At 46.6% G+C, this 26263-nt stretch overlaps 2 protein-coding genes across 8 annotated transcripts in view; both read left to right on the forward strand.

The window, feature by feature from the left end:
• Positions 1-20311, forward strand: part of Odf2 (outer dense fiber of sperm tails 2) — a 38776-nt gene extending 18465 nt beyond the window's left edge. For 5 of the 7 annotated variants that reach the window (XM_075985647.1, XM_075985651.1, XM_075985646.1 and 2 more), the window contains exons 9-21: positions 2082-2153; positions 3808-3879; positions 3961-4077; positions 4372-4557; positions 4865-4974; positions 5851-5986; positions 8605-8715; positions 8833-8937; positions 9878-10036; positions 11454-11554; positions 13958-14120; positions 14480-14605; positions 19082-20311. In XM_075985647.1, the coding sequence (XP_075841762.1) occupies positions 2082-2153; positions 3808-3879; positions 3961-4077; positions 4372-4557; positions 4865-4974; positions 5851-5986; positions 8605-8715; positions 8833-8937; positions 9878-10036; positions 11454-11554; positions 13958-14120; positions 14480-14605; positions 19082-19273 (1650 nt within the window). In that variant the 3' untranslated portion in view covers positions 19274-20311. Of the gene's footprint in view, positions 1-2081; positions 2154-3807; positions 3880-3960; positions 4078-4371; positions 4558-4864; positions 4975-5850; positions 5987-8604; positions 8716-8832; positions 8938-9877; positions 10219-11453; positions 11555-13957; positions 14121-14479; positions 14606-19081 lie in introns of those variants that run through there. The other 2 variants (XM_075985652.1, XM_075985653.1) reach the window with 2 other exon arrangements.
• A 5234-nt stretch (positions 20312-25545) lies between these two features.
• The window catches only part of Gle1 (GLE1 RNA export mediator), a 32979-nt gene continuing 32261 nt past the window's right edge, over positions 25546-26263 (forward strand). Inside the window, exon 1 of the mRNA XM_075985654.1 lies at positions 25546-25751. Coding sequence (XP_075841769.1) covers positions 25653-25751 — 99 coding nt within the window. The 5' untranslated portion in view covers positions 25546-25652. The remainder of the gene's footprint in view (positions 25752-26263) is intronic.

Here is a 26263-nt window from a genome sequence, read left to right on the forward strand (position 1 = left end):
GGTGGCTGCCAAGGACTAGAGGGAAGATGCAGTGGGAATAGGGTTGCTTTGGGGTGATGGGAATGGTAGTGATTGCAATGCACTAAATGTTACTGCTGTATGCCTTCCAAGCTAAAGTGCCAAGTTTATTATGTATTTTACCACAGTTAAACAACAGCGTACCCAAAAGTCGTTAATGTTTTCACTTTATTACTTTTGCCAGCGTGGGAGGGGTGTAATTGACCAATAAGAACAGTATATATTGCAGGGGTTAGGCAGATGTGTGTGTTGGAAAATGGTTACCACAGTGAAGTCATGAACTTTGTGTGATGAGCACTTGTGCTCTGTTGGAGCAAATGGTGTATGCAGAACAGTACCATGACGTTTCAGTCATTGTGGACGACACATCAAGAGATTAACTGTATGGCATTCATATTTACGTCCTCGTACAGCCTTTTAAAAAATGAAGGTGGGGCTGGAGACATGGCTCAGCAGTTGAGAGCACTTGTTGCTCTTGTGAGGAAGTTTGGTTCTCAGCACCCACATGGAGACGCACAATCAATCACCTATAACTCCAGTTCCGGGGATGTGCTGCTACCTTCTTACTTCTCAGGAACTGGCACAAGTATATTCATGCAGGCAAAACAGCCATATACATAAAATAAAAGCTGGAAAAAGAAATCAAGCTGTAAGGGGACATGGTGACACGACCTGTAATCTTGGCACTAAGGCAGTCGGGGAGTTCAAGGCCAGCCCAAGCTAGTGAATCCTAGGCAAGCTTAGCCTACGGAGTGAGATAGTGTCTCAAAAAAAACAAAACAAAACAAAAAAACACAATTTCAGGTTGTAACACATAAAATGGTATCGTTCTTTTTTTAAAATGTATTTATATTTTATGTATAGGTTCTCTGCCTGTATTCCTGCAAAACAGAAGAGTGCATCAGATCCTATTATAGATAGATGGATGGTTGCGAGCCACCATGTAGTTGTGGGAATTGAACTGAAGACCTTAACTACTGAGCCATCTCTCCAGCCCATGATATGATTCTTTAAAAATGGCATAGCCCCTGCCCACTTTGTTAAGGAAAGATAAATGACTGTAGATGCCCAGAGAAGCTAGAGAGATGGCTCAGTGGTTAAGTTCAATGGCTGGTCTTCCAGAGAACCTGTGTTTGGTTCCCAGTACCCAACCTTATAACCATCTGATACCCTCTTCTGGCCTCTGTGGGCACTATGTGCATATAATGCATAGAGACACATGTAGGCAAAATGTGTGTACATAAAAAAATGATATAAAATGAAAGGGCTGTAGTGGTGACTTTGTACAGAAATAAAATAAAATGAAGGAAGGGGCTGTAGCAGTAACTCTGTGGTTAAAAAGTGCTGGCTGCTCTGCGGAGACCTCAGTTCATTCTCAGCATCCACAGGTGGCTCACAACCGTTGGTAACAACAGTGTTATGGGATCTGATGCTGTCTTCTGATCTCCATGGGCACCTGACATGCACTTGGTACACAGGTACACATACATATAAACAGGTTAACAGCCTTACATTGTGGCTGGAGAGATGGGTCAATAGTTAAGAGCCTTAGTTGATCTTCCAGGACTTCTGAATTGAATTTTCAGCATCAACATGGTGGCTCACAAACACCTGTAAGTCCAGTTCCAAGGGATCTGTTGCCCTCTTTTGACCTTTGTGGGTACCATATACCTATTGTGCACAGACACACACAGGCAAAACACCCATATATATAAGATGAAAAAGAATATATAATTTTTAAAAAACATTAAAGTAAAATTAGCTAAACAGTGGTAAGTGTCTCTGTGTAGCCCTGGCTCTCCTGAAACTAGCTCTGTAGATTAGGCTGGCCTTTGAATTCACAGAGATCCTCTTGACTCTGCCTCCTGAATGCTGGAATTAAAGATGTGCGCCACCACTGCCTGGCGTATTGAAATTTTAATAATATTCATGACTTTATAATGACACTGTATTGGTATATTTTAGTATATATATGGCTAGACATTGTTTATGGAAAGGAAAATAGTGAGATGTAGACTCTCTGCTTATTTAAATCTTGGGTTTTCTTTTTAACCACGCTGAAGGATTCCGAGAGACTAATGGAGCAACAAGGTGCATTACTGAAACGTCTGGCAGAGGCGGACTCAGAGAAAGCGGTAACCACCACACCCTTGGGCACTCCAGTGGGTTAGGTGCTAGAGGGCTGGGCGTCCCAGAACAGAGCTGCTGAATAGACAGCGGGGCTGGAACCACACATCTACCATTTGTCTGGGTGGTATTTTGTGATCTATAAAATGGGTTGACACCCGCTTTGTTGCCTTCTCCGCTAGACTTAGCTAGCTAGCTGATCACTGAAGGGCTCAAGGTACAAAGTGAGACCCCAGCATGAGGGATCATTAGTCCTCTGGCCTTATTAAACCTGGATTTATTCTTTGGATTCTCAGCAGTCAAAAAGTACATACTGCCAGGTGTGGTGGCGCAAGTATTCTGGAGGCAGAGGCAGGCAGATTTCTGTGAGTTTGAGGCCACCTAGTCTACAGAGTGCATTCCAGGACAGTCAAGACGACAGAATAGAGACCCTGACTCTAAGGAGAAAAAAAAGTACACACCTTTCTACTTCACAGCCCCTATTTTATTTATTTATTTTTTCTTTTTTTAAGTATAGCCCCTATTTTAGAATTCTCTCCCAAGGCTTCATGTTCTGTGAAACTTGAAGCTGTGCAAGATGTTAGTTCGTGAGTGCAAGGAACAAGCATGGGCAAATGTTGTGGGCAATTGACCTGGGAACTGCAAGTTCACCAGGCTTCTTCTCCAAGATGGTGGGAGCCTCTGGTGTTGAATGGTCTTCTATGTCTCTATGAGAGGGAAGGTAGAGAGGGAAAGGCCTTGCTGCTTGACCAGTGATCACCATGGAGGATGCCAATCTGTGTGCCTCTCCCAGCTCACCTGCCCTCACATTCTTGGAGTGTGTTTCTTCATGAACCATCTCTTGCAAGGTGAGGAGAGAGAAAGAGGAGAGAGACAAATACAGATTTGAGAAGGAGTAGAAGTTGAGGGATACTCACATTGCTTTTCCCCCACTCACAGCTTAGGGGCTGATCAGGCTCAGCTCAGGTGGTCAAGATGCTGGAACATCACCAGCTGTTCCAAAAGATGGGAAGGATTCAGTCGTATTGTGATAAATGTGAGATTTTGGGGTACAGAACAAAATGCATTTAAGACTCATTTTGAATGTTGAGTGGTTATTGATGAACAGAAGTGTCAGGGGTTCTTTGAGCTTTGTGCTTTTCTATATTTCCTAATTGACATCACCATTTTTTTTTTTTTTTTTTTTTTTTTGGTTTTTCGAGAGAGGGTTTCTCTGTGGTTTTGGAGACTGCCCTGGAACTAGCTCTTGTAGACCAGGCTGGTCTCGAACTCACAGAGATCCACCTGCCTCTGCCTCCCAAGTGCTGGGATTAAAGGCGTGCGCCACCACCGCCCGGCTGACATCACCATTTTTAAAACCAAAAAACATTTTAAAAAATCACTAGGCCCAGCGGTGGTGGCGCACGTGTTAATCCTAGCACTTGGGAGGCAGAGGCAGGCAGATCGCTGTGAGTTCAAAGCCAGCCTGGTCTACAAGAGCTAGTTCCAGGACAGACTCCAAAGCTACACAGAGAAACCCTGACTCCAAAAACCAAACCAAAAAAAAAAAATTTACTATAGGTTAGGTGCTCCTGCCTGGGTCTCTGACAATTGCAAGTGACTTTCTGTGTTGAGAGGCCCCTGTGCCCAATTCAGAGACATGTGACTCTTGTTTTTTCCCAGCGCCTGCTGTTACTGCTGCAAGACAAGGACAAGGAGGTGGAAGAGCTCCTCCAGGAGATACAATGTGAGAAGGTACAGTTTAGCCCCTGTGAGGAGCCGCGCTGCACGGTGCTATGCTAGAGCTGGCTTCATTACTTTCTCTTGTCTCCCAAGGCTCAAGCAAAGACAGCATCTGAGCTCTCCAAGTCCATGGAGTCCATGCGTGGGCATCTACAGGCACAGCTCCGATGCAAAGAGGCTGAGAACAGTCGCCTGTGCATGCAGATCAAGGTGCTTGCTGGCTCCCAGATGGGGCAGGGAGAGGCTGTCACTCTTAGATTTTTCGTGACTACATGAGGGAAGGCATTAGTCTCAAATGCTTTCCAGGCTCCCAGGGTGGCTGCTCTGCTGAGTCACTTGGGTATCTGACGATTCTAAATGCTCTCCATGGTCAAAAGGACCCAGAGGGTCACGGCTCTGGTGTCTGTCCCAGTAGGTCTGAGTTCTTACATTTCCCTTTCTCTCTTCTCTGCTGCCATACCCCCTTGCTGTCTTTTCCACCTCTTCCTTCCTGTCTCCTCCTAGAACCTGGAGCGGAGCGGTAACCAGCACAAAGCGGAAGTGGAGGCCATCATGGAGCAGCTAAAGGAACTGAAGCAAAAGGGAGACCGGGACAAAGAGACCCTGAAGAAGGCCATCCGAGCCCAGAAGGAGCGAGCCGAGAAGAGTGAAGAGTATGCTGAGCAGTTACACGTGCAACTTGCCGACAAGGTGCCAGTCCTGCCCCTCCAGCACCTGTTTTTGGCGTGAGTGAGCGGGGTGTGGCTGGGGAAATGGAGATGATTGAAGGACCAGAACTGTCCAGCACATCCATCTCGAGGGAAGGATGACTTGGGATCTGCCCACAGGATGCAGTGTGATGCTGGAAGCCTGGGAGCTCAGTTTGGCTTTCTCAGTACCCTTTCATCTTGAGAGAGGTGGTAGCGGGAAGCTGGGTCTATCTAGGTTAGCCCACCCTACCTGTCTTCAGCCTAAGTGTTGAAGTGAGGCTGACATTCCTGCTGTCCTGTGTCCCCAGGACCTTTATGTTGCTGAAGCTTTATCTACTCTGGAGTCATGGAGGAGCCGCTACAACCAGGTTGTGAAAGACAAAGGAGACCTCGAGTTGGAAATTATCGTTTTGAACGAGTATGTCTTTGTGTGAATAGGGGAACTAAGTGCGGGACTTGAACAGGTGGAAGGAGCATGGTGCACTGAGGTCTCAATGTCATGAGACTGTTGTGATCTCTACGACTTGGACTTGTAAACTGGGCTGAGATGTGGGCAGCCCTGTGTCAGGCTCTAGCTCTAGCCCTGGGCCACTACTCCACTTGTCTAGCCCGTGAGAGGCCCAGGTCTCTATCACCTGAACTGTAAACATCCTCAAGGGGATAAGATACCCATCCCAGAGGCCCAGCCTGGCCCTAGTCTCTGCAACAGGACATGGGCACACAGTTGTCTTGCTTTTCTTGAGGGATGTGCAGCTAGTCCCTGTGCATTCTCCATTGTCTGCCAGTTGGCTCCTCAAGCCTCTCTCACATAGTCAGTCCAGTTCTTACCTGTGATAGCCATGTGTACACACACAGGAACAGTGCTGTGGGGACAAAAGGCACATGTGCCAGGTGCCTGGGGATGAGGCCTACCTGGGTAGTCCTTACCAACCACCAACCTGGAACTTGAGGGAAAGGTCTCAAAGGAGTTAGTCCTAACACGAAGCAAGGATGGGGAGAGAACTGTCTGGTGATGCTGAAAGCTGGGAAGGCCTGTGTCTCGGCCATGCGAGGTGGTCAGAATGGGCACACTCACAGTCATCCCGGCTAAATGGTAGCTTCCAGAGGAGGTATTATGGGAACCGTTTTGAAAGGCTATTATGTGGAGGTAGAACACTGGGATGGGAAAGCTGTTTCTTGGTGTGGAGCCTGGGGAGCAGAGAGGCAGCGTGCCATGAGGTGGAAATGGTCTGTGGTGGGGATGAGCTCCATTCCCATGAAGGTCTGGGAACTGATTCTATTGCCGATCTTCCAGCCGGGTGACAGATCTTGTAAACCAACAACAAAGCTTGGAGGAGAAGATGCGGGAAGACCGGGACAGCCTTGTGGAGAGACTGCACCGGCAGACCGCTGAGTATTCTGCATTCAAGCTAGAGAACGAGAGGCTCAAGGTCTGGATGCATCCTGGGAGCTAGGAGGCCAAGAGCAGGCTGGCCTCAGTGGGCCAGATGAGCCCGAGGCAGCGTGCTCTGGTGCCTCACTCCCACTGCTGCCTCTTACTACTGCGGGCATGCACATGGGGCCTGGGGGGGGGCATCGTGGGAGTTGGCAGTATCTAATTTATTGCTGCAGCTCCTGAGTTGAGTCCTGCTGAGAATGTGCTAACTCATGTGAAATGCTTATATGATGCATTTGGATACATTTGCAGTACAGAATTGACTTTGGCCCTAACAATGGCTCTCTAGGGGTCTGCTGGGTACCTCACACATTTTCATTTTAGCCTTCCAGTTGTATGTGGACTATTTTTGGTCAATAAGGAAATTGGAAATAAGGACATTGTAGCTTATTTGTAGAGCTCTTGCCTGGCAAGCCTGGGATTCTAGGTTTGATCTCTAATCTACCAAAGATAAAAAAGAAAGCAAGGCTTAGCCAAACGGTGGTGGCACACACCTTTAATCCCAGCCCTCAGGAGACAGAGGCAAGCAGATCTCTATGAGTTTGAGGCTAGCCTGGTCTACAATGTGAATTCCAGGACAGTCAGGGCTACACAGAGAAACCCTGTTTTGAATAATCAGAAAAAAAAAGAAAGAAAAAGAAAGGCTTAAAGAGAGTCACACAGGGTTTTGCCCGAGGAACAATTTGGAGTTGGGATTTGAAATTGAGACTAATTCTGTAGACCCAGCTCTTTGCAGGTCTCTAAATACTGGATGTGGAGGTACACACCTGTAATCTCAGCATTGAGGAAACTGAGGTAGAAGGCTCACTGTAAGTTTATTAATTTGAGGAAACCTGGCCTACAGAGTGAGACCTATCTCAAACACATCAACTCAAACTTCAAGTAGGCTCCTGACTCAGACAGACCACAGCCTCCTGAGCAGAGCTGTCACTCCAGAGTAGCTTTCCCTCTGATTTTAGTTTTTGTTAGGCAAGACAAGGATGGCATGGAAAAGTATGCAGATCCTTAACTTTTGTAACATGAATAGCTTTTCAATCACTCTGAAAGTTCTGAGCATCCTGTAACACCCCTGTAAAGGCAGCTGCTGCCTGTGTCATCACAAACCCATCTGCCTGCTGTGGACAGCCTGTGTGCTGATGTGTGGCTTTCACTTAGCACAGTGTGTATAATTTACTCCTCGTGGCTGTGTGGGGGCGGGGGTGCTGGGAGGTGGATCCATTAGCGTTTGTCTCTTTTACTGGTAGTGGACATCTTTTGGGTGCGTAGTTGGTTATACTCCTTGAAGTAGAATTGCAGAGGTCATCTGCTGGTGTCAGCCTTAGCAGATGTTAACAACTGGCCTAATTGTTGTATACATTGTTTCCACCAGTGACTTGTCAGTGGCAACTGTTGCTTTGTGTCCCCTTGGCAATACTTGGTATTATCAGTCCTTCGTATTTTTACTGCTCTGGTGGTACAATGTCTTTGCTTTACTTAATTGTTAGACACCCTGAAAATAACTTTCAAGGGGCCAGGAGTGGTGAAGACTATGTGAGAGAGTTGAAGACTATGTAGAGTGAGCTTCAGGCCAACTTAGGATACACAGAAATCACGGTTCAAATAATTAGTAACCTCCAAATCCAACACTTGGGGATTAATTACACCGTGGTGTATCTATGTAGACTATGCACTGTAGCCACTGAAAGTGTTGTCTGTGAAAGTATATCCTCTTAGACAGTTGGATATGTGCATAGGAAATGTTTCAAACATCCCAGAAGCTGCGGAGGTGCTGCTCAGTGATAGAGCGAGCAGTTGACATGCTCTAAGGTTCAGAGTTCCTTGTCAGCACCAGACAGGTCTCTGTCACAGTGTGTGCATTTGTCCTGATGGCACCCAGCTGATGCTCTGGAGCTTCCTTCTGCTTCTTCCTTTCTTCCTCTTAAATCTGATGCTGAGGACAGCACAGCACTGTGCACCTGCTAGGCCAGCACTGTACCACCAGGCTATACTCTAGCTCTTTCCTCTCTTTAGGTCATTGTATTAACCCCTTCCTTTTTCCCCATTTCCACCCTGTTCCTCCTGTTTTTGTTTGTTTGGTAGTGTATTGTTAGACCTTATCTAACCTCAGATTTGGCAGCAGTCCCACCTCAGCCCACTGTGAGCTGGGATTAAATAGGAGCCACCATGCATCTGCTTACGTTTATTCATTCTCATGCTCATTCCTGCTTCTTCTTTATCTGTATTGCAAAAAAGTATCTTGCAAATTTTAAAAGCATTATATAATTTGTTTATTCATGAAAAAGTTATAGAACAATAACTATTTTGCCAAATCTAGAACCTTGGGCATGCAGTCCATGACTTTTATATTCATTTTCTTTCTAGCATGCCAGGCAAGTACATTATTACTTGGCCGGAACACCCGTTTCCTTTAGAGTTTGTATATTGCTTTTAGATAACCACCATTTATCATCTGTGCAATGGAGGGGTCACAGTAGGAGTCTTCCTCGGACACTAGCTGATGAGAGCTTCTGTACAGGGGCATGTTCTTTTCTGATTTCTACAAGTAGACTGAGGATAAGGAGACTCAGATCTTGAACATTTCTTCTGGTTGCTCACAAGTCCTCCCTTCTTTAGGCTAGCTTTGCCCCTATGGAGGACAAGCTCAACCAGGCTCATCTGGAGGTCCAACAGCTGAAGGCATCGGTGAAGAACTACGAGGGGATGATTGACAACTATAAGAGCCAGGTAGACCCCTTGGGTAGCCTGGCCCCCCTGCTTGGCAGCTCACCGCTAGGCCTCTGAGGGGCAAGGTGGGAGGGGAGAGTTCTGCCCAAGAGCACCCATTGTGGTTTTGTTCCCTAGGTGATGAAAACAAGATTGGAAGCTGATGAAGTGGCTGCCCAGCTAGAGCGCTGCGACAAAGAGAACAAGATGCTTAAAGATGAAATGAACAAGGAAATTGAGGCGGTACTGTCCCCCTTCCTTGCTCTCTTCACTGCCTGTACAAGTGTCTGATCCAGTGGCACCCTCTGTGCCCTTGACCCTTCTGAGCTCCTTCACAGAGTAACTGATTTCCTAGCTGGTTCCCACCCACACTATGTATGCATTCTTTTTCTCTCTTTATTGTCCCCTCTGGCCTTTCTCTATACTATGCTTTCTGTTTCTATTTTTTTCCCTTGTTTTTTTTTTCTTCCTTCTTTCCCTTTTTCTCAAGGAAACAAAGCCCATCCTGCTTGGGGCGTCTAGGTGGACTCAGATTCACTCAGTGGCCAGGTATTGGGATACCTGTTTTATTCCGTTTGGAGCCTTTGTTTTTGTAGGATCTTTAAATGTGCCTCTCACCTCTGGAAGGATCTCTTTCTTCTGGAGCTGTTGGCTGACTGGTCCACAGTGATTGCCTTAAAGATAACCTTGGAGACAGTCTGAGTCAGTCTCAGCCACTAGTTTCTTGAGCAGCTCCCTGCCTGTCTCTGGTCCTCAGTCTTGTTAAAGCTCAAAGATGGAGCAGGACCAGATATTTCCTGTTCCTCTGGTCTTTGTATCCTCACAGCTGCCTTCCTAGGGGATTTGGAATTAGTCCAGCCTGCTTTTCCAAGTTTTAGCTAAGTTTGAGCTATCCTTAGTGTCCTTCTGTGGTTCCAGCTGTGCCTTCTTTATTATTCAAAGAAAGTGACTGCAGAGCTCTTGGGGTGGTGCTGAACCCTGGTGTTGCCACTGACACTTGCTGACTAAATGAATGGCCATCTCAAGTGGCAAGGCCGGCCCAAGTGTGGGAGAGCAGGCCAGCTGCTACCTGTGGGTTTTGCGAGACCTTTGGGGACTGGGGCAGCCCAGCTGCATTCTAGAGGAAGGCCATCCTATTCTCAGTTAGGGTCATGCCAACCGTGGGCTGCTTTTCCTGCTTTAGGCCCGCCGGCAGTTCCAGTCGCAGCTGGCTGACTTGCAACAGCTGCCTGACATTCTTAAAATCACAGAAGCGAAGTTGGCTGAGTGCCAAGACCAGCTGCAAGGCTACGAGAGGAAGAATATCGACCTCACAGCCATCATTTCAGACCTGCGCAGCCGGGTAAGGGACTGGCAGAAGGGATCCCACGAACTGGCCCGAGCAGGGTCCCGCTTACCGAGATGAGCTGCACGCCCCCCAAGGGAGGACCACTTCCTTTTTCTTGGCTGCCGATTTCTGAAAGAAGTGAGCTATCATCAGTGCTGTGAAATAAAAGTCTGGTGTGCCAAATGCTTCGTGTTGCACAGAGTGATTGTAGCTATAGGACTCGCCTTGGGCCCTCTTGCTCCGTGCTCTGCCTACCTCTGCCCTGCATATCCTGCCGCTGTCCTCCAGCCCACAGCCACAGAAAGGAGACCTAGCAGATACCTGGCCATTGCTTGTCCGTTGTTTCATCTTTCTCAAGCTTTAACTGCCTTTCCTTGTTTTCCACAGATCTACTACCTGGGATTCTGTTCTGAGAGACAGAAGCAAGCAGCCCCTTTGTTCAGAGGCAATCTGTCTCTCAGTTACTGGAACCATGTCTCCCCACTGCGTTTGTCCAAGACATCATATACCTCTCATTTTGTTGTCTGACTTGGGCGGGTCTCTACTTTTTCCTTTTCAAGTTTTTTTGTTTTGTTTTGTTTTGTTTTTTTGAGATAGGGTCTCATAGACCAGACTGAACTTACTGTGTAGCAAGGGTGACCTTAAACTCCTAGTCTCGCCTCTACCTCTGAGAATGCTGGGACTGTGGTCACGCACCTCTGTGCCCTACCCCCTGAAGTGTTTCCTTGGGCAGTCATAAGGGGAAGCTGCTGTTGTTCTGAGCACCTGCCCCACTCCAGCAGGCTGTCATTTCATCCAGAAACCTGATGCTGTGTACTGGTTACTTCTCCAATGACATCCTGACACCTAGAGGGACAAGTGAAGTCCCCTATGTCACAGGGATACTTAGCATCCACAAATTTGAATCCATTGCCTCAAGACTGCCGAATGTCCTCAAGTTCTCTTGAGCTCCTGAACCTGAGGAGCACTAAAGCAGTACTAAGGGTAACTTCTCACACTTGCTGGCCTGAATGAATCAAAGCTGCCTTATTGCTTGGCTGCATTGCCCCATTGAGGGAGATAAAGTCAGTGGTGCCAACGACATAATTGGGAAACCTCGGTGGTTGGTTGTCCAATGAGCCACTGGTCACACCTCATGTGTCCTACAGTTCCACCAGGTTCCTCATCAGGACCCCGGACCCTGGCCTTGGGGCCAGTCCAGCTGTGGCTCTTCAGCATCTAACCAGTGTTCTGGTGTGGGAGGTAGGGTGGATCTGCCCTGCCCCTGCTCTTTTCTCTTTCAGGTTGGCTGTTGAAGATGGGACACCTGCTGAGGGCAGCATTCCTCTTTTCCTGTGTGTGGATGACATCACAAGGAGAAGGGAGAATTCCTTCATTACTTGCTCTTATGGGAAATTCCCTCGTAAACCAGTCTACGTTCCTGTCATTTTAGATCGAACACCAGGGGGACAAGCTGGAGATGGCGAGAGAGAAACATCAGGCTTCCCAGAAGGAAAATAAACAACTGAGTCTGAAGGTGGATGAACTGGAGAGGTTAGAGGCACTTGGTCCCATGTCTGTCCTCTTCCTAGGACTTGAGACTTTCTGCCGCTTAGCTGCTTTGTGCTTAGTGTGCCAAAGTATTAGAGGTACTCAAGGCCCTGGAAGGTGCTAGGCAGAACTCAGAGGAAGAGCTGCTTCCATTTCAGTGGTAAGCCTTGTGGGCGCAAGGAAGGGGCGTCTGCCTGGAGGGGTGCTGTGTGGCTGTGTGATGGAAGCCAGTCTACTGGTAGACACCATTGTCTCAAAGGTACACCTAGGCGAAGCAGACCAGCAGGGCCTGCCTTGAATGGAGCAGCCAGAATACCAGTGTGCTGCTAAGGAGCATTCCTACAACCTCCGTGATCTGACTCTTCTTACAGACTCTTACAAGCAGTTATCAGAGAGATGGCTCAGAGGTTAGGAGCACCAGCTGCTCTTCCAGAGGTTCTGAGTTCAATTCCTAACAACTACATGGTGGCTCACAGTCATTGGTAATAAGAACTGGTGCCCCCTTCTGTTCTGCAGTTATGGGGAGCTCACACCATTTGGCATCGAAGCCCTAACCTTAGGTCCAGTTCAGACACTTACCTTCCTTGTGAACTCAGTTGGATCATTTAACTCTTCTGAACCTGTTATCCTCATCTGAGGAAGGATCAGTGTAGCTGTAATCTACCAGCTGGTAAGAATCCTGCCAGTTATCAGTGAGAGGGTCCTCATAAAGGGGTCTAGCATGTCACTTGCTTAGAAATGGTCACGATAAGATAGTTGTAGATGTTTGTCAGCTGGTACTACCCCTATTTTAATTCTGTGTATTTGTAACTATCTGGGAGTATGTGTACTTGAGTGCAGGTGACCACAGAGGCCAGAGGATGAGATCCCATGCAGCTGGAGTTATAGGTAGTTGTGTGCTGCCTGATGTAGCTGATGTAGCTACAGGGAACTGAATTTGGTTCTGCAAGTGCAGTATATGCTCTTAACCACCAAGCCATCTCTCTAACCCCTATCTTTTAAAAACCTACTTTTAGGGGGCTGGAGAGATGGCTCAGAGGTTAAGAGCATCGCCTGCTCTTCCAGAGGTCCTGAGTTCAATTCCCAGCAACCACATGGTGGCTCACAACCATCTGTAATGAGGTCTGGTGCCCTCTTCTGGCTTTCAGGCATACATGCAGACAGAATATTGTATACATAATAAATAAATATTAAAAAAAAACCCCTACTTTTATTTATTAATATTTATTTGTGCCCACCATGGGCAACTGCATGGGTATTGACTGTCAGAGGACAACTTGTGGGCATCAGTTCTCTTTCTTCCACCATATTGTTGGTCCTGGGGATTGAATTCAGGTCATGAGGCTTGGCAGTAAGCACCCTTACCCACTGAATCGTATTTTGCCAGCCCTGTATTTTGACTCTTTGAGACAGAGTCTCAGTCTGTGGCTTGCAACTCATTCCTCTTGTACTGTGTCCTGGGATCATAGGTGTGAACTACCCAAATATTAACTATGAGGAAGCCAAGCTCAGGGAGAAGTGGTAACTTGCCCAGATGTACACAGCTGGTGCCTACGAAAGCTGCTCCTTATGCTGGGAAGTTTCCTCCAGAACCACGTTAGTACCTGTAAGCAGAAGACTGGGAGCCTGGTATGGCGGCATACTACTAATCCCAGTACTTGGGAGGCTGAGGCAGGAGGATTGCTGCCACCTAGAAGGTATACCAGGTTATGTAATAAGACCCAGTCTCAAAAGAAAAAAAAAAGCAAAAACCAGAGAGGGCTAAGAACTTAAGGTCTTAGGGTCTTGATTGCCAGTTCAGCCCGCTGTGGGGCTGGAACAGGTGGCCTCCTATGTTCCACCTCTGCTCTGCCAAGCTGGCCAACAAAATGTAGCTAGATTCAACAGGACTTGCAGTGTTCATTAAAGGGGAAGGTGTTCAGGAAGAGCAGGGAAGACCCTGTGTAAAGTGCAGAAGCCCCAGCTGTCCTATGCCTGTCACATCAGGTGCTGTGTGGCTCCGCTGTGGTCTTGTTACTGGTCTGAGTTTTGGTAACAGACCTGCCGGCCATTCTTCCCTCGGGCTCTGCTCCCTTCTTCCTAGAAAGGACGGACAATGGCAGGCCTTCTGTGAGCTGCAGGTTGCTGTTCTCTGTGTGACAGTATGCACGGGCGTCATGCACACTCAGTTACACTTATCCATTCAGTCTTCCCTCTCTGTGCTGTTCTGGGACCACCTTTTGGCAGTTGTACAGCCCAGCAGCCACCTTGCTGATCTGAAAATACTTTGTTTCTTCTTGTGCTCCTTGGAGATTCACGGAGATTCTTCAAGTGACAAGATCCCCAGCTCAGGGGAGGCAGCAGCCCCCTGGCAGTGGATTAAGACAGACAGGTCTTTGCATGGTCTAATGGAATGCTCTCACCTAGGAAGTTGGAGGCCACCAGCGCCCAGAATGTCGAGTTCCTACAGGTGATTGCCAAGAGGGAGGAGGCAATCCACCAGGCTCAGCTGCGGCTGGAGGAGAAAACGAGGGAGTGTGGGTCCTTGGCAAGGCAGCTGGAGAGTGCCATTGAAGATGCCAGGCGGCAGGTCAGTGATTACACTCCTAGTTAGGTCTGTGTCCTAAACTTGCTCAGCCTACTTTCCCATCTGAAGAATGGCATAGTAGTATCGTCCCTGAGTGTATTGTGAGGATGAGGACCAGCCCTTTCTATAACTGCTCATTCGCTCTCTGCCCTCTTGAGACTCAGGAAGGCACCAGCACATTTTAGTGATGCTAGAAAAGGGCAGGCAAAGGAGGATAGTAAGAGCTTCCACTAGATAGCTTCTGCTCCAAGGCCTCAGGGAAGGTGTTGCCTACTGATGTGCCAGTGGGCTGTCACTGGCTAATGGGAGTGGCTAGCCTTCTCTGTAGGGACAGGCAGCCCTTACCTCTACCTTGTGTGCAGGTGGAGCAAACCAAGGAGCAGGCACTCTCCAAGGAACGTGCAGCCCAGAGCAAAATCCTAGATCTTGAGACCCAGCTAAGCAGGACCAAGACAGAACTTGGCCAGCTGCGGCGGACTCGTGATGATGTGAGTTGCACTAGTGGGCAGGGCTTCTTTGGGCTGCAGGTAAAACTGTCTACTGGTATTTTTGTGAGACTCAACGTAGGTTATTATCTCTGCCAGCTTGCCAAGCTATAAGGATATTCTGGATCGGGTAGCAGTGGTGCACAGCTTTAATCCCAGCACTTGGGAGGCAGAGGCAGGCGGATCTCTGAGTTTGAGATGAAACAGGTCTACAGGGGCTGGAGAGATGGCTCAGAGGTTAAGAGCACTGATTGTTCTTCCAGAGGTCCTGAGTTCAATTCCCAGCAACCACATGGTGGCTCACAACCATCTCTAATGAAATCTGGTGCCCTCTTCTGGCCTGCAGGCATACATGTAGACAGAACACTGTAAACAAAATAAATAAATAAATCTTTATAAAAAAGAAAGAAAGAAACAGGTCTACAGAGGAAGTTCCAGGGACAACCAGGGCTGTTTACATAGAGAAACCCTGTCTTGAAAAACAAAAGAAATAGCCAGGCAGTGGTAGCTCATGCCTTTTCTACCAGCAATTGGGAGGCAGAGGCAGAGGCAGGAGAATCTCTGTGAGTTCGAGGCCAGCTTGGTCTACAGAGCCAGTGCCAGGACAGGCTACAAAGCTACACAGAGAAACCCTGTCTTTTTTTTTTGTTGTTTTGTTTTTTTTTGTTTTTTTTAATTTTTTTTTTTGAGAAACCCTGTTTTAAAAAAAAAAAACAACAACAAACAGAGCTGGGCAACAAACAAACAAACAGCATGGTGGCTCACAACCATCTATAATGAGATCTGGTGCCTTCTTCTGGCTTGCAGGCACACATTACAGAACACTGAACATAATAAATAAGTAAATAAAAATTTACATAAAAAGATTGCAATGTTCATCAAAGCTATCTTTTAAAATGGACTGAAATACAGTTAAACTGCCTTAAGTTCATGATTTCCATGTACTGAAGAAGATAGTTGAAGGAAGACTATACAGAGGGAAGAAAGCATCAACCAGGAAAGTACAGGGCCAGGATAAATTTCACAAGAGCACTAGGAAGGAGTTTGGCATGTCCCACACATAAAATAAGCAGACCACTACTACTAATAGAGGAGAATGTAGAACCCAAAACATAACCCAACCAACCAAAAAAACAACCAACAAAATTACAAGACTTGGTAAAATAATAGCCCTAAATATAGATGACTTCAGCTTACCCATGAGACAGACAGACAGGGCTGAAAAACTAACAACAACATGTGTCCAGGAAATCAGTATGTGTCTGCCTCACTGTTAGACACAGACAGATGCAAAGGATGGGAACCAGTCTGCTAAGCTAATGAGAAGACTGAAGAGGATATTCCAAATTAATAAAGGGAATAATTAAGTAAGATGTAACAAGCCAGGTGTGATGGACCACGTCTTTAATCTCAGTACTTGGGAGGCAGAGGCAGACAGATCTGTGAGTTTGAGGTCAGCAATTTCCAGAATAGCAAAGTCTACACAGAAAAATGCTGCTTCAAGAAACCAGTTATATATGTGCCAAGTGTTGGGGCTCCTGATTTCATAGGGACATCATCTAGCTAGCACAAGTCAGGTGGGTTCTGATAGAACAACAGTGGGTGCTTTTAACATCCCACTAGTCTGGATATTGTAGCTCAGTTGTTAGTGTGTTTTCCTACGATGACAAGTCTCAAGCACTGCATATACTGGGCATGGTGGTACACACTTGAAATTCTAGCGTTTGAGAAGTGGAAACAGAATAAGGAGCCAGAGAAGATGGCTTAGCTGTTTAAGAGCGCTGGCTGCTCTTACAGTTCCGTTTCAAGCATCCATATGGCAGCTCACAAGTGTCCCTCCAGTTCCAAGGGTATTCAGTGCCCTCTCGTAAGGCTGAGGGCAGCAGGCATGCATATGGTACACTGACATATGTTGGGGAGAGGCTGCTAGTCGGTTCCCGCTGCTTAGCCCTAAAATTGTCACACAGGAACTGTATTATTTAAAACACTGCTTGACCTATTAGCTCTAGCTTCTTATTGGCTGACTCTTACATCTTAATTTAACCCATCTCCATTAATCTGTATTGCCACCTGGCTGGCTTACCAGGTAAAGTTACATCTGGCTCCAGCAGGGTTACATGGCTTCTCCCTGACTCCGCCTCCTTTCTCCTAGCATTCCATTTAGTTGTGTCACCCCCCCCCCCCCAGCTCTGCTTTAGGCCCAAAGCAGTTCCTTTATTAGCCAATGATATTCACAGAATGCAGAGAGGACCTCTGGAAGAGCAACCAGTGCTCTTAACTGCTGAGCCATCTCTCTAGCCTTTTTTTGGGGGGGGGGGGGATTTTCAAGACAGGGTTTCTCTGTAGCTTTTGGTTCCTGTCCTGGAACTAGCTCTTGTAGACCAGGCTGGCCTCGAACTCATAGAGATCCGCCTTTCTCTGCCTCCCGAGTGCTGGGATTAAAGGCGTGTGCCACCACTGCCCGGCTGTCCAGCCTTTTTTTAAGATTTTATTTTTTGGAGCCGGTCATAGTGGCACACACCTTTAATCCCAACACTAAGGAGATAGAGACAGGCAGATTATGATTTTGAGGCCACCCTGTTCTACAAAGCAAGTCCAGGACAGCCAGGACTCTGTTAAACAGAGAAACCCTGTCTTGAAAAAAAAAAAGACCTTTTTATTTTATGTGCACTGGTTTATGTCTGTGTGAGGGTGTCAGGTCCCCTGGAACTGGAGTTACAGATAGTTGTGAGCTGTCATGTGAGTGCTAGGAATTGAACTTGAGTCGTCTGCAAGAGCAGCCAGTGTTCATAACCAGTAAGCTATCTCTCCAGTAACAAAGTAAGGATATATACACTACCAAGCTGGTTCTACAAAGCCAGCATTATCTTGATACCAAAACCACATAAAGATACAATGAAAAAAGACAACTAGAAAGCAGTGTCTGATTGACCATCGATGCAGAGGGCCTCCAGATACTTAGAAGTGGAGGTTAAAAAACATAGATCACAAACTACAGCCAAATTGGTTTCATTGCAGGGATATAAGGTTAGTTCAGCACATGCAGATCAACAACAGTAACAGAACACATACATAGATGTATAGACACAAGGAAAGTCACATGATCATGTTAATTCAGAAAAGACTTTCAGCATCCCTCCCGATAAAAGCCATGTGGAAACCTGTAGTAGAAGGAACATACCTCAACATGATAAAAGTGGTTTTTCACAAACCTGTGGCTGGCAGTGTCCCACATGGGAATAAATCCAGTTATTTCTTCAATTTAGATTTTTGTTTGGTTGTTTGGATTTGCATGTGTTGTTTGCGACAGGGTTTCTCTGTGTAGCTTTGGAGCCTGTCCTGGAACTAGCTTTGTAGACCAGGCTGGCCTCAAACTCACAGAGATCCGCCTGCCTCAGCCTCCTGAGTGCTGGGATTATACTACTAGTTTAGTTTGTTTTTCAAACAGTGTTTCACTCTGTAGCCTTCGCTGGCTGGGAATGGTCTCAAACTCCTAGAGATGTGTATTGGTTTGCCTCCTGAATGCCAGAACTAGTGTATGTAACAACCTGCCCCCCTTGACGCCCGGCAACTCAATATAGAGTTTTTATGCTGAAGAACTGGAGAAATGGTTCAGTGAGTTTTCAGAACCCACATGGCGAAAGTTTGAGAAAACTATTTAACATACAGAAAAGTGTAAAAAAAAATGTTTTTAAAGGAAATAGGGGTAAATCTCAGTTGACTATAGTGCTTGCTTGTTTGAAGCCCTGGGTTCAGTCCCTACCAGCTCTTTGGCTTTTTAAAAAACAAAACAAAGAGAAAACAAATCAGGCAGAGTGGTAATTCTTGTAACCTCAGCATGTGGGAGGCAGAAGGGTCAGAAAATCAACATCAGCTTTAGCTACTGAGCAGATTTGAGGCAAGCTTGGGCAACATGAGTCCTTGACAGCATGTGTTGCAGAGGATGCGGGGCAGGCAGCAGCCCTTTAGTCCTCATCCATGGCTGATAGGAATTGGGAACCTGTGCATCCACCGTGGAGATTAGGATGGAGCTTTGAGAGAGGAGTATAACACAGCAATACCCTTAGCTTTATTCCCAGACTCTTTAAAACTCACTTTCAGAGGTGTGTGTGTGTAAGTCCTCTGTGGAGGCCAGAAGGTATTAGGCTCCTTGGAACCGCCTCAATAGTGAGATCCTTTGTCAAATAATAAAATAAAACAAACTCAGCAAGGTATGTTGGCTTAGTGTATGTTGCCATAATCCCAGTACTCAGGTTAAGGCGGGAAATTCAAGGCCGTGTATTGAGTTATCTGGGCAGCTTGGTGAGGCTTTGGCTCAAAACAGTTAAACCAAAAGCCAAGCAACTAACTCCCCTCACCCAAGGGGAAAATACCCATTTCCATTGCAGGCCCCGTGTGCCTCTCCTCTAGGTTAATGCCTTTGTCTCTTATTGCCCTTGTTACCTTCTTAATCTTGGTCCCTGCTCTTTCTTCTGTCAGGCGGATCGTCGATACCAGAGCCGGCTGCAGGATCTGAAAGACCGTCTGGAGCAGTCTGAGAGCACCAACCGCAGCATGCAGAATTATGTCCAGTTCCTCAAGTCCTCCTATGCCAATGTATTTGGGGACGGCCCCTATACATCCTCTTACCTGACAAGCTCACCCATCCGCTCCCGGTCTCCCCCTGCCTGAGGCCACCTGCCCAGGGTCTAAAGCCCTTGCCTGATGCCAGAGAACTGAGGAGTTGCCATCCTATAGCTGGCAAGCCCACTGGCTTTCTCTTCAAGTGATCAAATGTGGTCAGGGTCTATTCCTCAGCTCCGATACATGAAAGTCCCTAGAGCAGCTGGGGATGAGTCAGGAAGAACATGGTTCTCTTTCCTGACCTGTGAGCCTGCTGGAATTTTAAATGATCTTCACAGGCCTTAGATTTGCTACATTGGGTACCAGATTTTTAAAGTGCTGTGACTTCGCAGAGTCTGCTTGCTATCCTCAGGGAGTGTTTTGATGGACTTTTCCCTGCTGTCTCCTTGCAGCCCTCATCTTTCAATGTATCCATGTCTTGTGTTTCTCTGAGGTGAAGCAGCAGGAGTCCTCCTTAGACTGTGAACCACCTACATCGCCTTTTCCTTTTTTTTTTTTTAATTTATTTTTATTTTATTTTTACTAAAAATAAAACTTCCTTTGTATCAAGAAATAGTGAAACAGGTAACTTAGTAACTGAGTAATCTGTGCTTTTATCAGCATAAAAATAAAGTGGAGGCAGGAAGATGTAACGCTCACTCCTGGCCACAGCTCCCTTTACTGCTTTGGAATTGTTAGCTACAGATGTCCTGAAGTGGAGCAGTCACTGCTACTACAGTGGCAAGTGTGGTCATGACAGTGGATTCTTGCTGTTGACACTTTATCCACCTCTTAATGGCAGGAAAAGGATGGAATAGCAGGGGCCATGCTAATCTTGTCTGTATTCCTCCAGTTTTATTTTCGTATGTGTGCTGCTGAGTCGAGCACTGCTTATTCCTTCTTGACGGATAGGGCAGGCATCGGAAACCTCCCACGTCTGCGTTGTCAAGGGCCACTGGTCCCCAGCACTTCACAGAAGCTAATGTCCACCCAGCGTACAAGAGTGCTTCCTATCTCATTGCTTTTCATTTCTCTTTACAGCTCTGGAATTTGTCTACTTCTGAAATTTTTGTGTGATTTTACAAGAAATAAAGTTTTTATAAATCAGTTCTTTGAGACTTCTTTGATTTCCTTTAACCCTCTCTCCTGACTTTAAAAATGATGAAGCTGAGTGCGGTGGCGCACACTTGTTGCGCAGTGACTTGGGATTGGAGGCAGGAGTTCACTGTTATCCGCAGCTACACAGTGAGTGAAGTCATCCTGGGGTACATGAAACTGAACAAAAACAAAAGTATTTTTATTTATTTTTTAAAGATTTATTTGTTATGTATACAGCGTTTTCCCTACATATATGCGGCAGACCAGAAGAGGGCACCAGATCTCATTACAGATGGTTGTGAGCCACCATGTGGTTGCTGGGAATTGAACTCAGGACCTCTGGAAGAGCAGTCAGTGCTCTTAACCTCTGAGCCATCTCTCCAGCCCCAACAAAAGTATTTTTACTTTTTTAAATTAATTATTTATTTAGTTACTTTGGTGTTTCGAGACAGGGTTTCTCTGTAGCTTTGGTGCCCGTCCTGGAACTAGCTCTGTAGACCAGGCTGGCCTCGAACTCACAGAGATCCGCCTGCCTCTGCCTCCCGAGTGCTGGGATTAAAGGCGTGCGCCACCACCGCCCGGCCCAAAAGTATTTTTAAATGATTTCACAAAATGCATGTAAGAGCTGGTGGTGGCGCTCGCTTTTAATCCCAGCACTCTGGAGGCAGAGGCAGGCGGATCTTTATGAGTTTGAGGACAACCTGGTATACAGAGTGGATTCCAGGACAAGTCTATAGAGAAACGCTGACTAGAAAAAACAAAAACCAAATAAAACAAAAAAATTCATGTGAGAAAACATGAGTTTGCAGAGTAGCTGATGCTTGAATTACCAATTTTTCATTTCATGATGGAAGAGATAGGTGCTTTTGTAAGATAAGGCACCTGATGGCTAACAGCAAGACACTTCGAGCTGCAGGCCCTACTATTCAGGGTTTGGGGATGACCGCTTTAAGAGGGTAGATAGGTGTGGGATGTGCCTATATTTGTGTCAGAAATACCATCTGCTTTCCACATGAGAAGATTCTGGGCAATTGTGTATTTTCCTGTTTTTGAAAAACTGGGTGGTGTGGAGTACTTGCTTAGTATGTGCACATGTACGAGAGCCTAGGGTTTTGCTTTGTTTTGATTAATTTTTAAATTGGATTTATGTATTTATGGGTGAATAGCCTGCATGTATATATGTGCTATGTAACATCTGTCTTCTTGGAAATCTCTGAGGTTGGAAGAGAGCATCAGAGTCCCTAATACTGGAGTTAGGGATGGTTGAGAATCACCAGGAGTGTGGGAATTGAAACCAGGTCCTGTAAGAGCAGCAAGTACTCTAAACTGCTGAGCTATCTCTCCAGCCCCAAGGGCTAGGTCTAATCTTCAGGGCCCTTCCCCCATCACTACTATCACCAACCAGAAACCACAAATGCTATAAAACAAAGCATGTTCTTCAGAGAGAGCACTTTTTTTTTTTTGATTTTTCAAGTCAGGATTTCTCTGTAGCTTTGGAGCCTGTCCTGGAACTAGCTCTTGTACACCAGGATGGCCTCGAATTTACAAACATCCTCCTGCCTCTGCCTCCCGAGTGCTGGGATTAAAGGTGTGTGCCACCACCGTCCGGCCTTTTTCATATATTTTCTCTTTGGTTTTTGGTTTTTCTATTGCTAGAATAAAACACCATGACCAAAGTAGCTTCTAAAAGACAGTGTTTAATTTCACTTATTGATTCAGAGGGTTAGAGTTCAGAAATGTGGACCAAATAGCAGAGAGCTTACATGTAGATCCATACCATGAGGGAGGCAGAGAGGGAGCACCAGGAATCGGAGTCTTTTGAAACCTCCAAACCTGCCGGGCGGTGGTGGCTCACGCCTTTAATCCCAGCACTCGGGAGGCAGAGGCAGGCGTATCTCTGTGAGGTCGAGACCAGCCTGGTCCACAGAGCTAGTTCCAGGACAGGCTCCAAAGCCACAGAGAAACCCTGTCTCAAAAAAAAAAAATCCCAGCATTCAGGAGGCAGAGGCAGGCGAATCTCTGTGAGTTCGAGGCCAGCCTGTTCTAGAAAAGCTAGTTCCAGGACAGGAACCAAAAAGCTACGGAGAAACACTGTCTCGAAAAATCAAAAAAAAAAAAAAAACCCTCCAAACTGCCCCAGTGGCACACTTCCACTAACAAAGCCACACCTGATTCTTCCCAAACAGCTCCACTAGCTAGGGACCAAGTCAATTCTACTATGAGCCATTTTCATTCAAATTACTACAGCATCTCAACCATTCCAACCCAAGATTGGGGCTGGAGAGAGAACCCTTAAGACCCTTTGTTCTGGTGGTTTGAGGAGGAACACCAAGGAGTCTGAGAAAAAAAAAAGTGCCTTCTTGCTCTTGCAGAAGACCTTGAATTTATCAAGGTGGGCTGCAGAGATGTAGTTAAGAGTACAAACTGTTCTTGCCCACATGAGGCAGCAACTCAGTCCAAGCCCTGGGACACGAATTCCTCTGGCCTTCGGCCTCTGACTCACGTGTAGTCTAGTCAGACTTTCTTTCGACTGCCAGTTCTCAAATAACACAGGAATGTCTTATTAACCATGAATCTTGGCCCTAGCTTGATTAGGCTTGTTCACAACTAGATCTTATAACTTACCCTGTTTTTATTCATCTATATTCTGTCCTGTGATTTGTTACTTCTCCATACTCTAAGTCGGACTCCTGGGTCTGGCTGGCGAAAATCCACATGCCTCAGATTCTTCCCAACTTCCTCTCTCTCCCTGGAAATCCTGCCTATCCTCTGCTGCCTAGCTTTGGGCCACTTAACTCTTCTTTCTTTCTTTCTTTTTTTTCTTTTTTTTGGTTTTTCAAGACAGGGTTTCTCTGTGGCTTTGGAGCCTGTCCTGGCACTCTGTAGACCAGGCTGGTCTCGAACTCACAAGAGATCTGCCTGCCTCTGCCTCCCAAGTGCTGGGATTAAAGGCGTGCGCCACCGTCGCCCGGCCACTTAGCTCTTTATTAAACCAATCAGAAGGCATCTTAGGCACTGTACAAAAAGATTACCCCACAACACTCATGCACATTTATTCACACACTGAAAACAAATACACTTTTTTGTTTGAGACAGGATCCTACCAAGTAGCCTCTAGATAGCCTAGAACTCATGTAGACCAGCCTGGTCTTCAAATCAGAGATCCCCTGTCACTGCCTCCCACATGCTGTGATTAAAGGCATGTGCCACCATGCCCTGGCTCCCAAAGAATTTCTCAAGAACAGTTGGCACACTTAGATTAACACACATATTTGTGTGTGTGTGTGTGTGTTTTCTCTGTGTGTAATTCATTTTCCTTTTGTCAAATTAGTGTAACCACCTCTGCACCACAGGGTTGAGCCGTGTAACTGTGTAACTGTTTTGACTTGGAGTCTACTCCTGGTGATATTTTTTGTTTTTGTTTTTTTTCCAAGACAAGGGTTTCTCTGGGTAGCCCTGGCTACCTAGAACTCACTTTGTAGACCAGGCTGGCCTCAGACTCAGGGATCTGCCTGCTTTTGCCTCCCAAGTGCTAGGATTATAGGCATGCGTGTCACCACACTCAGATAACTCCTGGAACTCTTGTATTAACCTTTATAAAATATTTTACTAGAAGTTTACAGATTTTTTTTTTTTGGTTTTTCGAGACAGGGTTTCTCTGTAGCTTTGGAGCCTGTCCTGGAACTAGCTCTTGTAGACCAGGCTGGTCTCGAACTCACAGAGATCTGCCTGCCTCTGCCTCCCGAGTGCTGGGATTAAAGGTGTGTGCCACCACTGCCCGGCTAGAAGGTCACAGAAACAAGGGGCTGGAGAGATGGCTTGGTGGTTCAGAGCACTGGCTGCTTTTTTAGAGGTCCTGAGTTCAATTCCCAGCAACCACATGATGGCTCATGACCATCTATAACAGGTCTGATGCCCTCTTCTGGCCTGCATGTCTATATGTAAAGCATTAATACATAAAATAGAAATAAGTAAAAGAATTTTAAAAACAATAAGAAAAATTATGTATGCATGTGCGCCATGTGCATGCCTCGTGTCCAAAGAGACCAGAAAGAGGGCAATGGATCTGCTAGGGCTGACGTATCCATTGTGAGCTGCCATGTGGGAGCTGGAAATTGAACTCAGATCCTCTGCAAGATTAGTAAGCACTCTTAACACCTGAGCCACCTCTCCAGAAAAAAATACTGTTTATCCTCTTTCCCATCTCAAAAGATGTCACAGAGTCATGGGTAGTAGAAGGTCAAAAAGTGTAGAGCATCCATCAAAGCCATCTCTGGGCATTTGTGAACGAAATTACATTAAGATTCAACCATGTGTGGTGGAACAAGGAACGGTTAAATGAGACCTATTAAAATTCAAAGTTATCAATTCAGTTTATTTGTTTTTATGTTTTTTCGCGACAGTAGCTTTGTAACTTTGGGGCCTATTCTGGAACTCGCTCTGTAGATCAGGCTGGCCTGGAACTCAGAGATCCGCCTGTCGCTGCCTCCAGGGTGCTGGGATTAAATGCGTGCGCTACTACCCTCCCGCATCAATTCAGTTTTTTAGTATATTTACCAGAGTGTGATTATTACCATGATCTAATTTTAGTTCATCTCATGAGCCCCAAGAAACCCCACCCTCATTTGCAGACACTCGATGTCTCACGTGTCTGACAATCTCTAATGGCTCTGGGTTTGTTCATTCTGGAGACCTCACATGAAAGGAATTGTATATTGTGTTCTGTCCTTACTTGCTTTTTTGTTTTGGGTCGTCCTCCCGCCCCCCGCCCCGAGACAGGGTTTCAGTGATCCACCGGCCTCTGCGTCTCAGATGCTGGAATTAAAGGCATGCGCCAGCACCGCCCAGCAAAGTGTCGCTTTTTCTTAGCAAAATGTTTTCAAGGTTTATGTTACAGAATGTACTATATTTACCCGGGACAGGGGAAGGATTCCATTGGACTTCACAGAATATTTTACCAATTCAGATGATTTGGGAGACTATCACATTACTATTAATACCGGTATGAATATTCATGTACAACCATCAGTGCGGACGCATTTCATTTTTCTAGCGTAGCTCTATTAGAAATGATTCCTCCGTTCGGCTTCTCCAGAACAGTCAGTCTCTAACAGTAGCGGCCTCACACAGCCTCATTTCCGCTTTCTTGCTCGCACAGCCATCTGCGCAGGCGCAGGAATTGCCTAGTGGGCGGGTCGCCGCTGACGAGATGTGTCTGCGACCGTTACGGACCAGGCTGCGCCGGATGTGGGGCGGGAAGCCCGGAAGCGGAGTCCGGCGCCTCCTGGGCGGCGGATTCGAGGGTTTGTTTTGTCAGTAGAGTTTTCTGAGGCTCTGCCGGTCGCCCGCCATGCCGTCCGAGGGTCGCTGCTGGGAAACTCTAAGCGCGCTGCGGAATTCCAGCAAAGGCCGCCTGCGCTACCACCGCGAGTGGCTGGTGCACTACGAGGTGAGCGGCGGCCGTCGTCACGCGATTACAACGCTCCCTCGAGCCGGACGCGGAGGACCGGGCGTGGCGATGGGCCGGGTTGCTTTTTTGACTCCCGTGCACACACTTTTATCCCGCCTGTTCTAGTTGATCTATGGCTGCTGCACTTCACGGGAAGCCTCCTGCCCGAGACGTCACCGTAACCCCAGTGCCGGCTGCGGCTCTGGCCTCTCATTCTCTTCATTTGCTTTATAACCAGTTTGCTAGGACAGCGGTTCTCATTCTGTGGGTCGCGACTCCTTTGGGGTAGTCACCTAAGACCATCGGAAAAACACATCATTTGCATTACGACTCATAATAGCCAAATTATAGGTAGGAAGTGACAACGAAGATAATAAACGTTATGGTTAGGGTCACCGCAACATGAGAAACTGTATTTAAAGGTCGCAGCATGTGGAGGTTGAGAATCACTGCACGGAACCCCAGGTTTCTCGGAGAGTGTTTGATTTGAACTAACTCTAGTGCTGCCAGTG

The sequence above is a fragment of the Microtus pennsylvanicus genome, chromosome 9 (assembly GCF_037038515.1).
Source record: "Microtus pennsylvanicus isolate mMicPen1 chromosome 9, mMicPen1.hap1, whole genome shotgun sequence".
NCBI lineage: Eukaryota > Metazoa > Chordata > Mammalia > Rodentia > Cricetidae > Microtus > Microtus pennsylvanicus.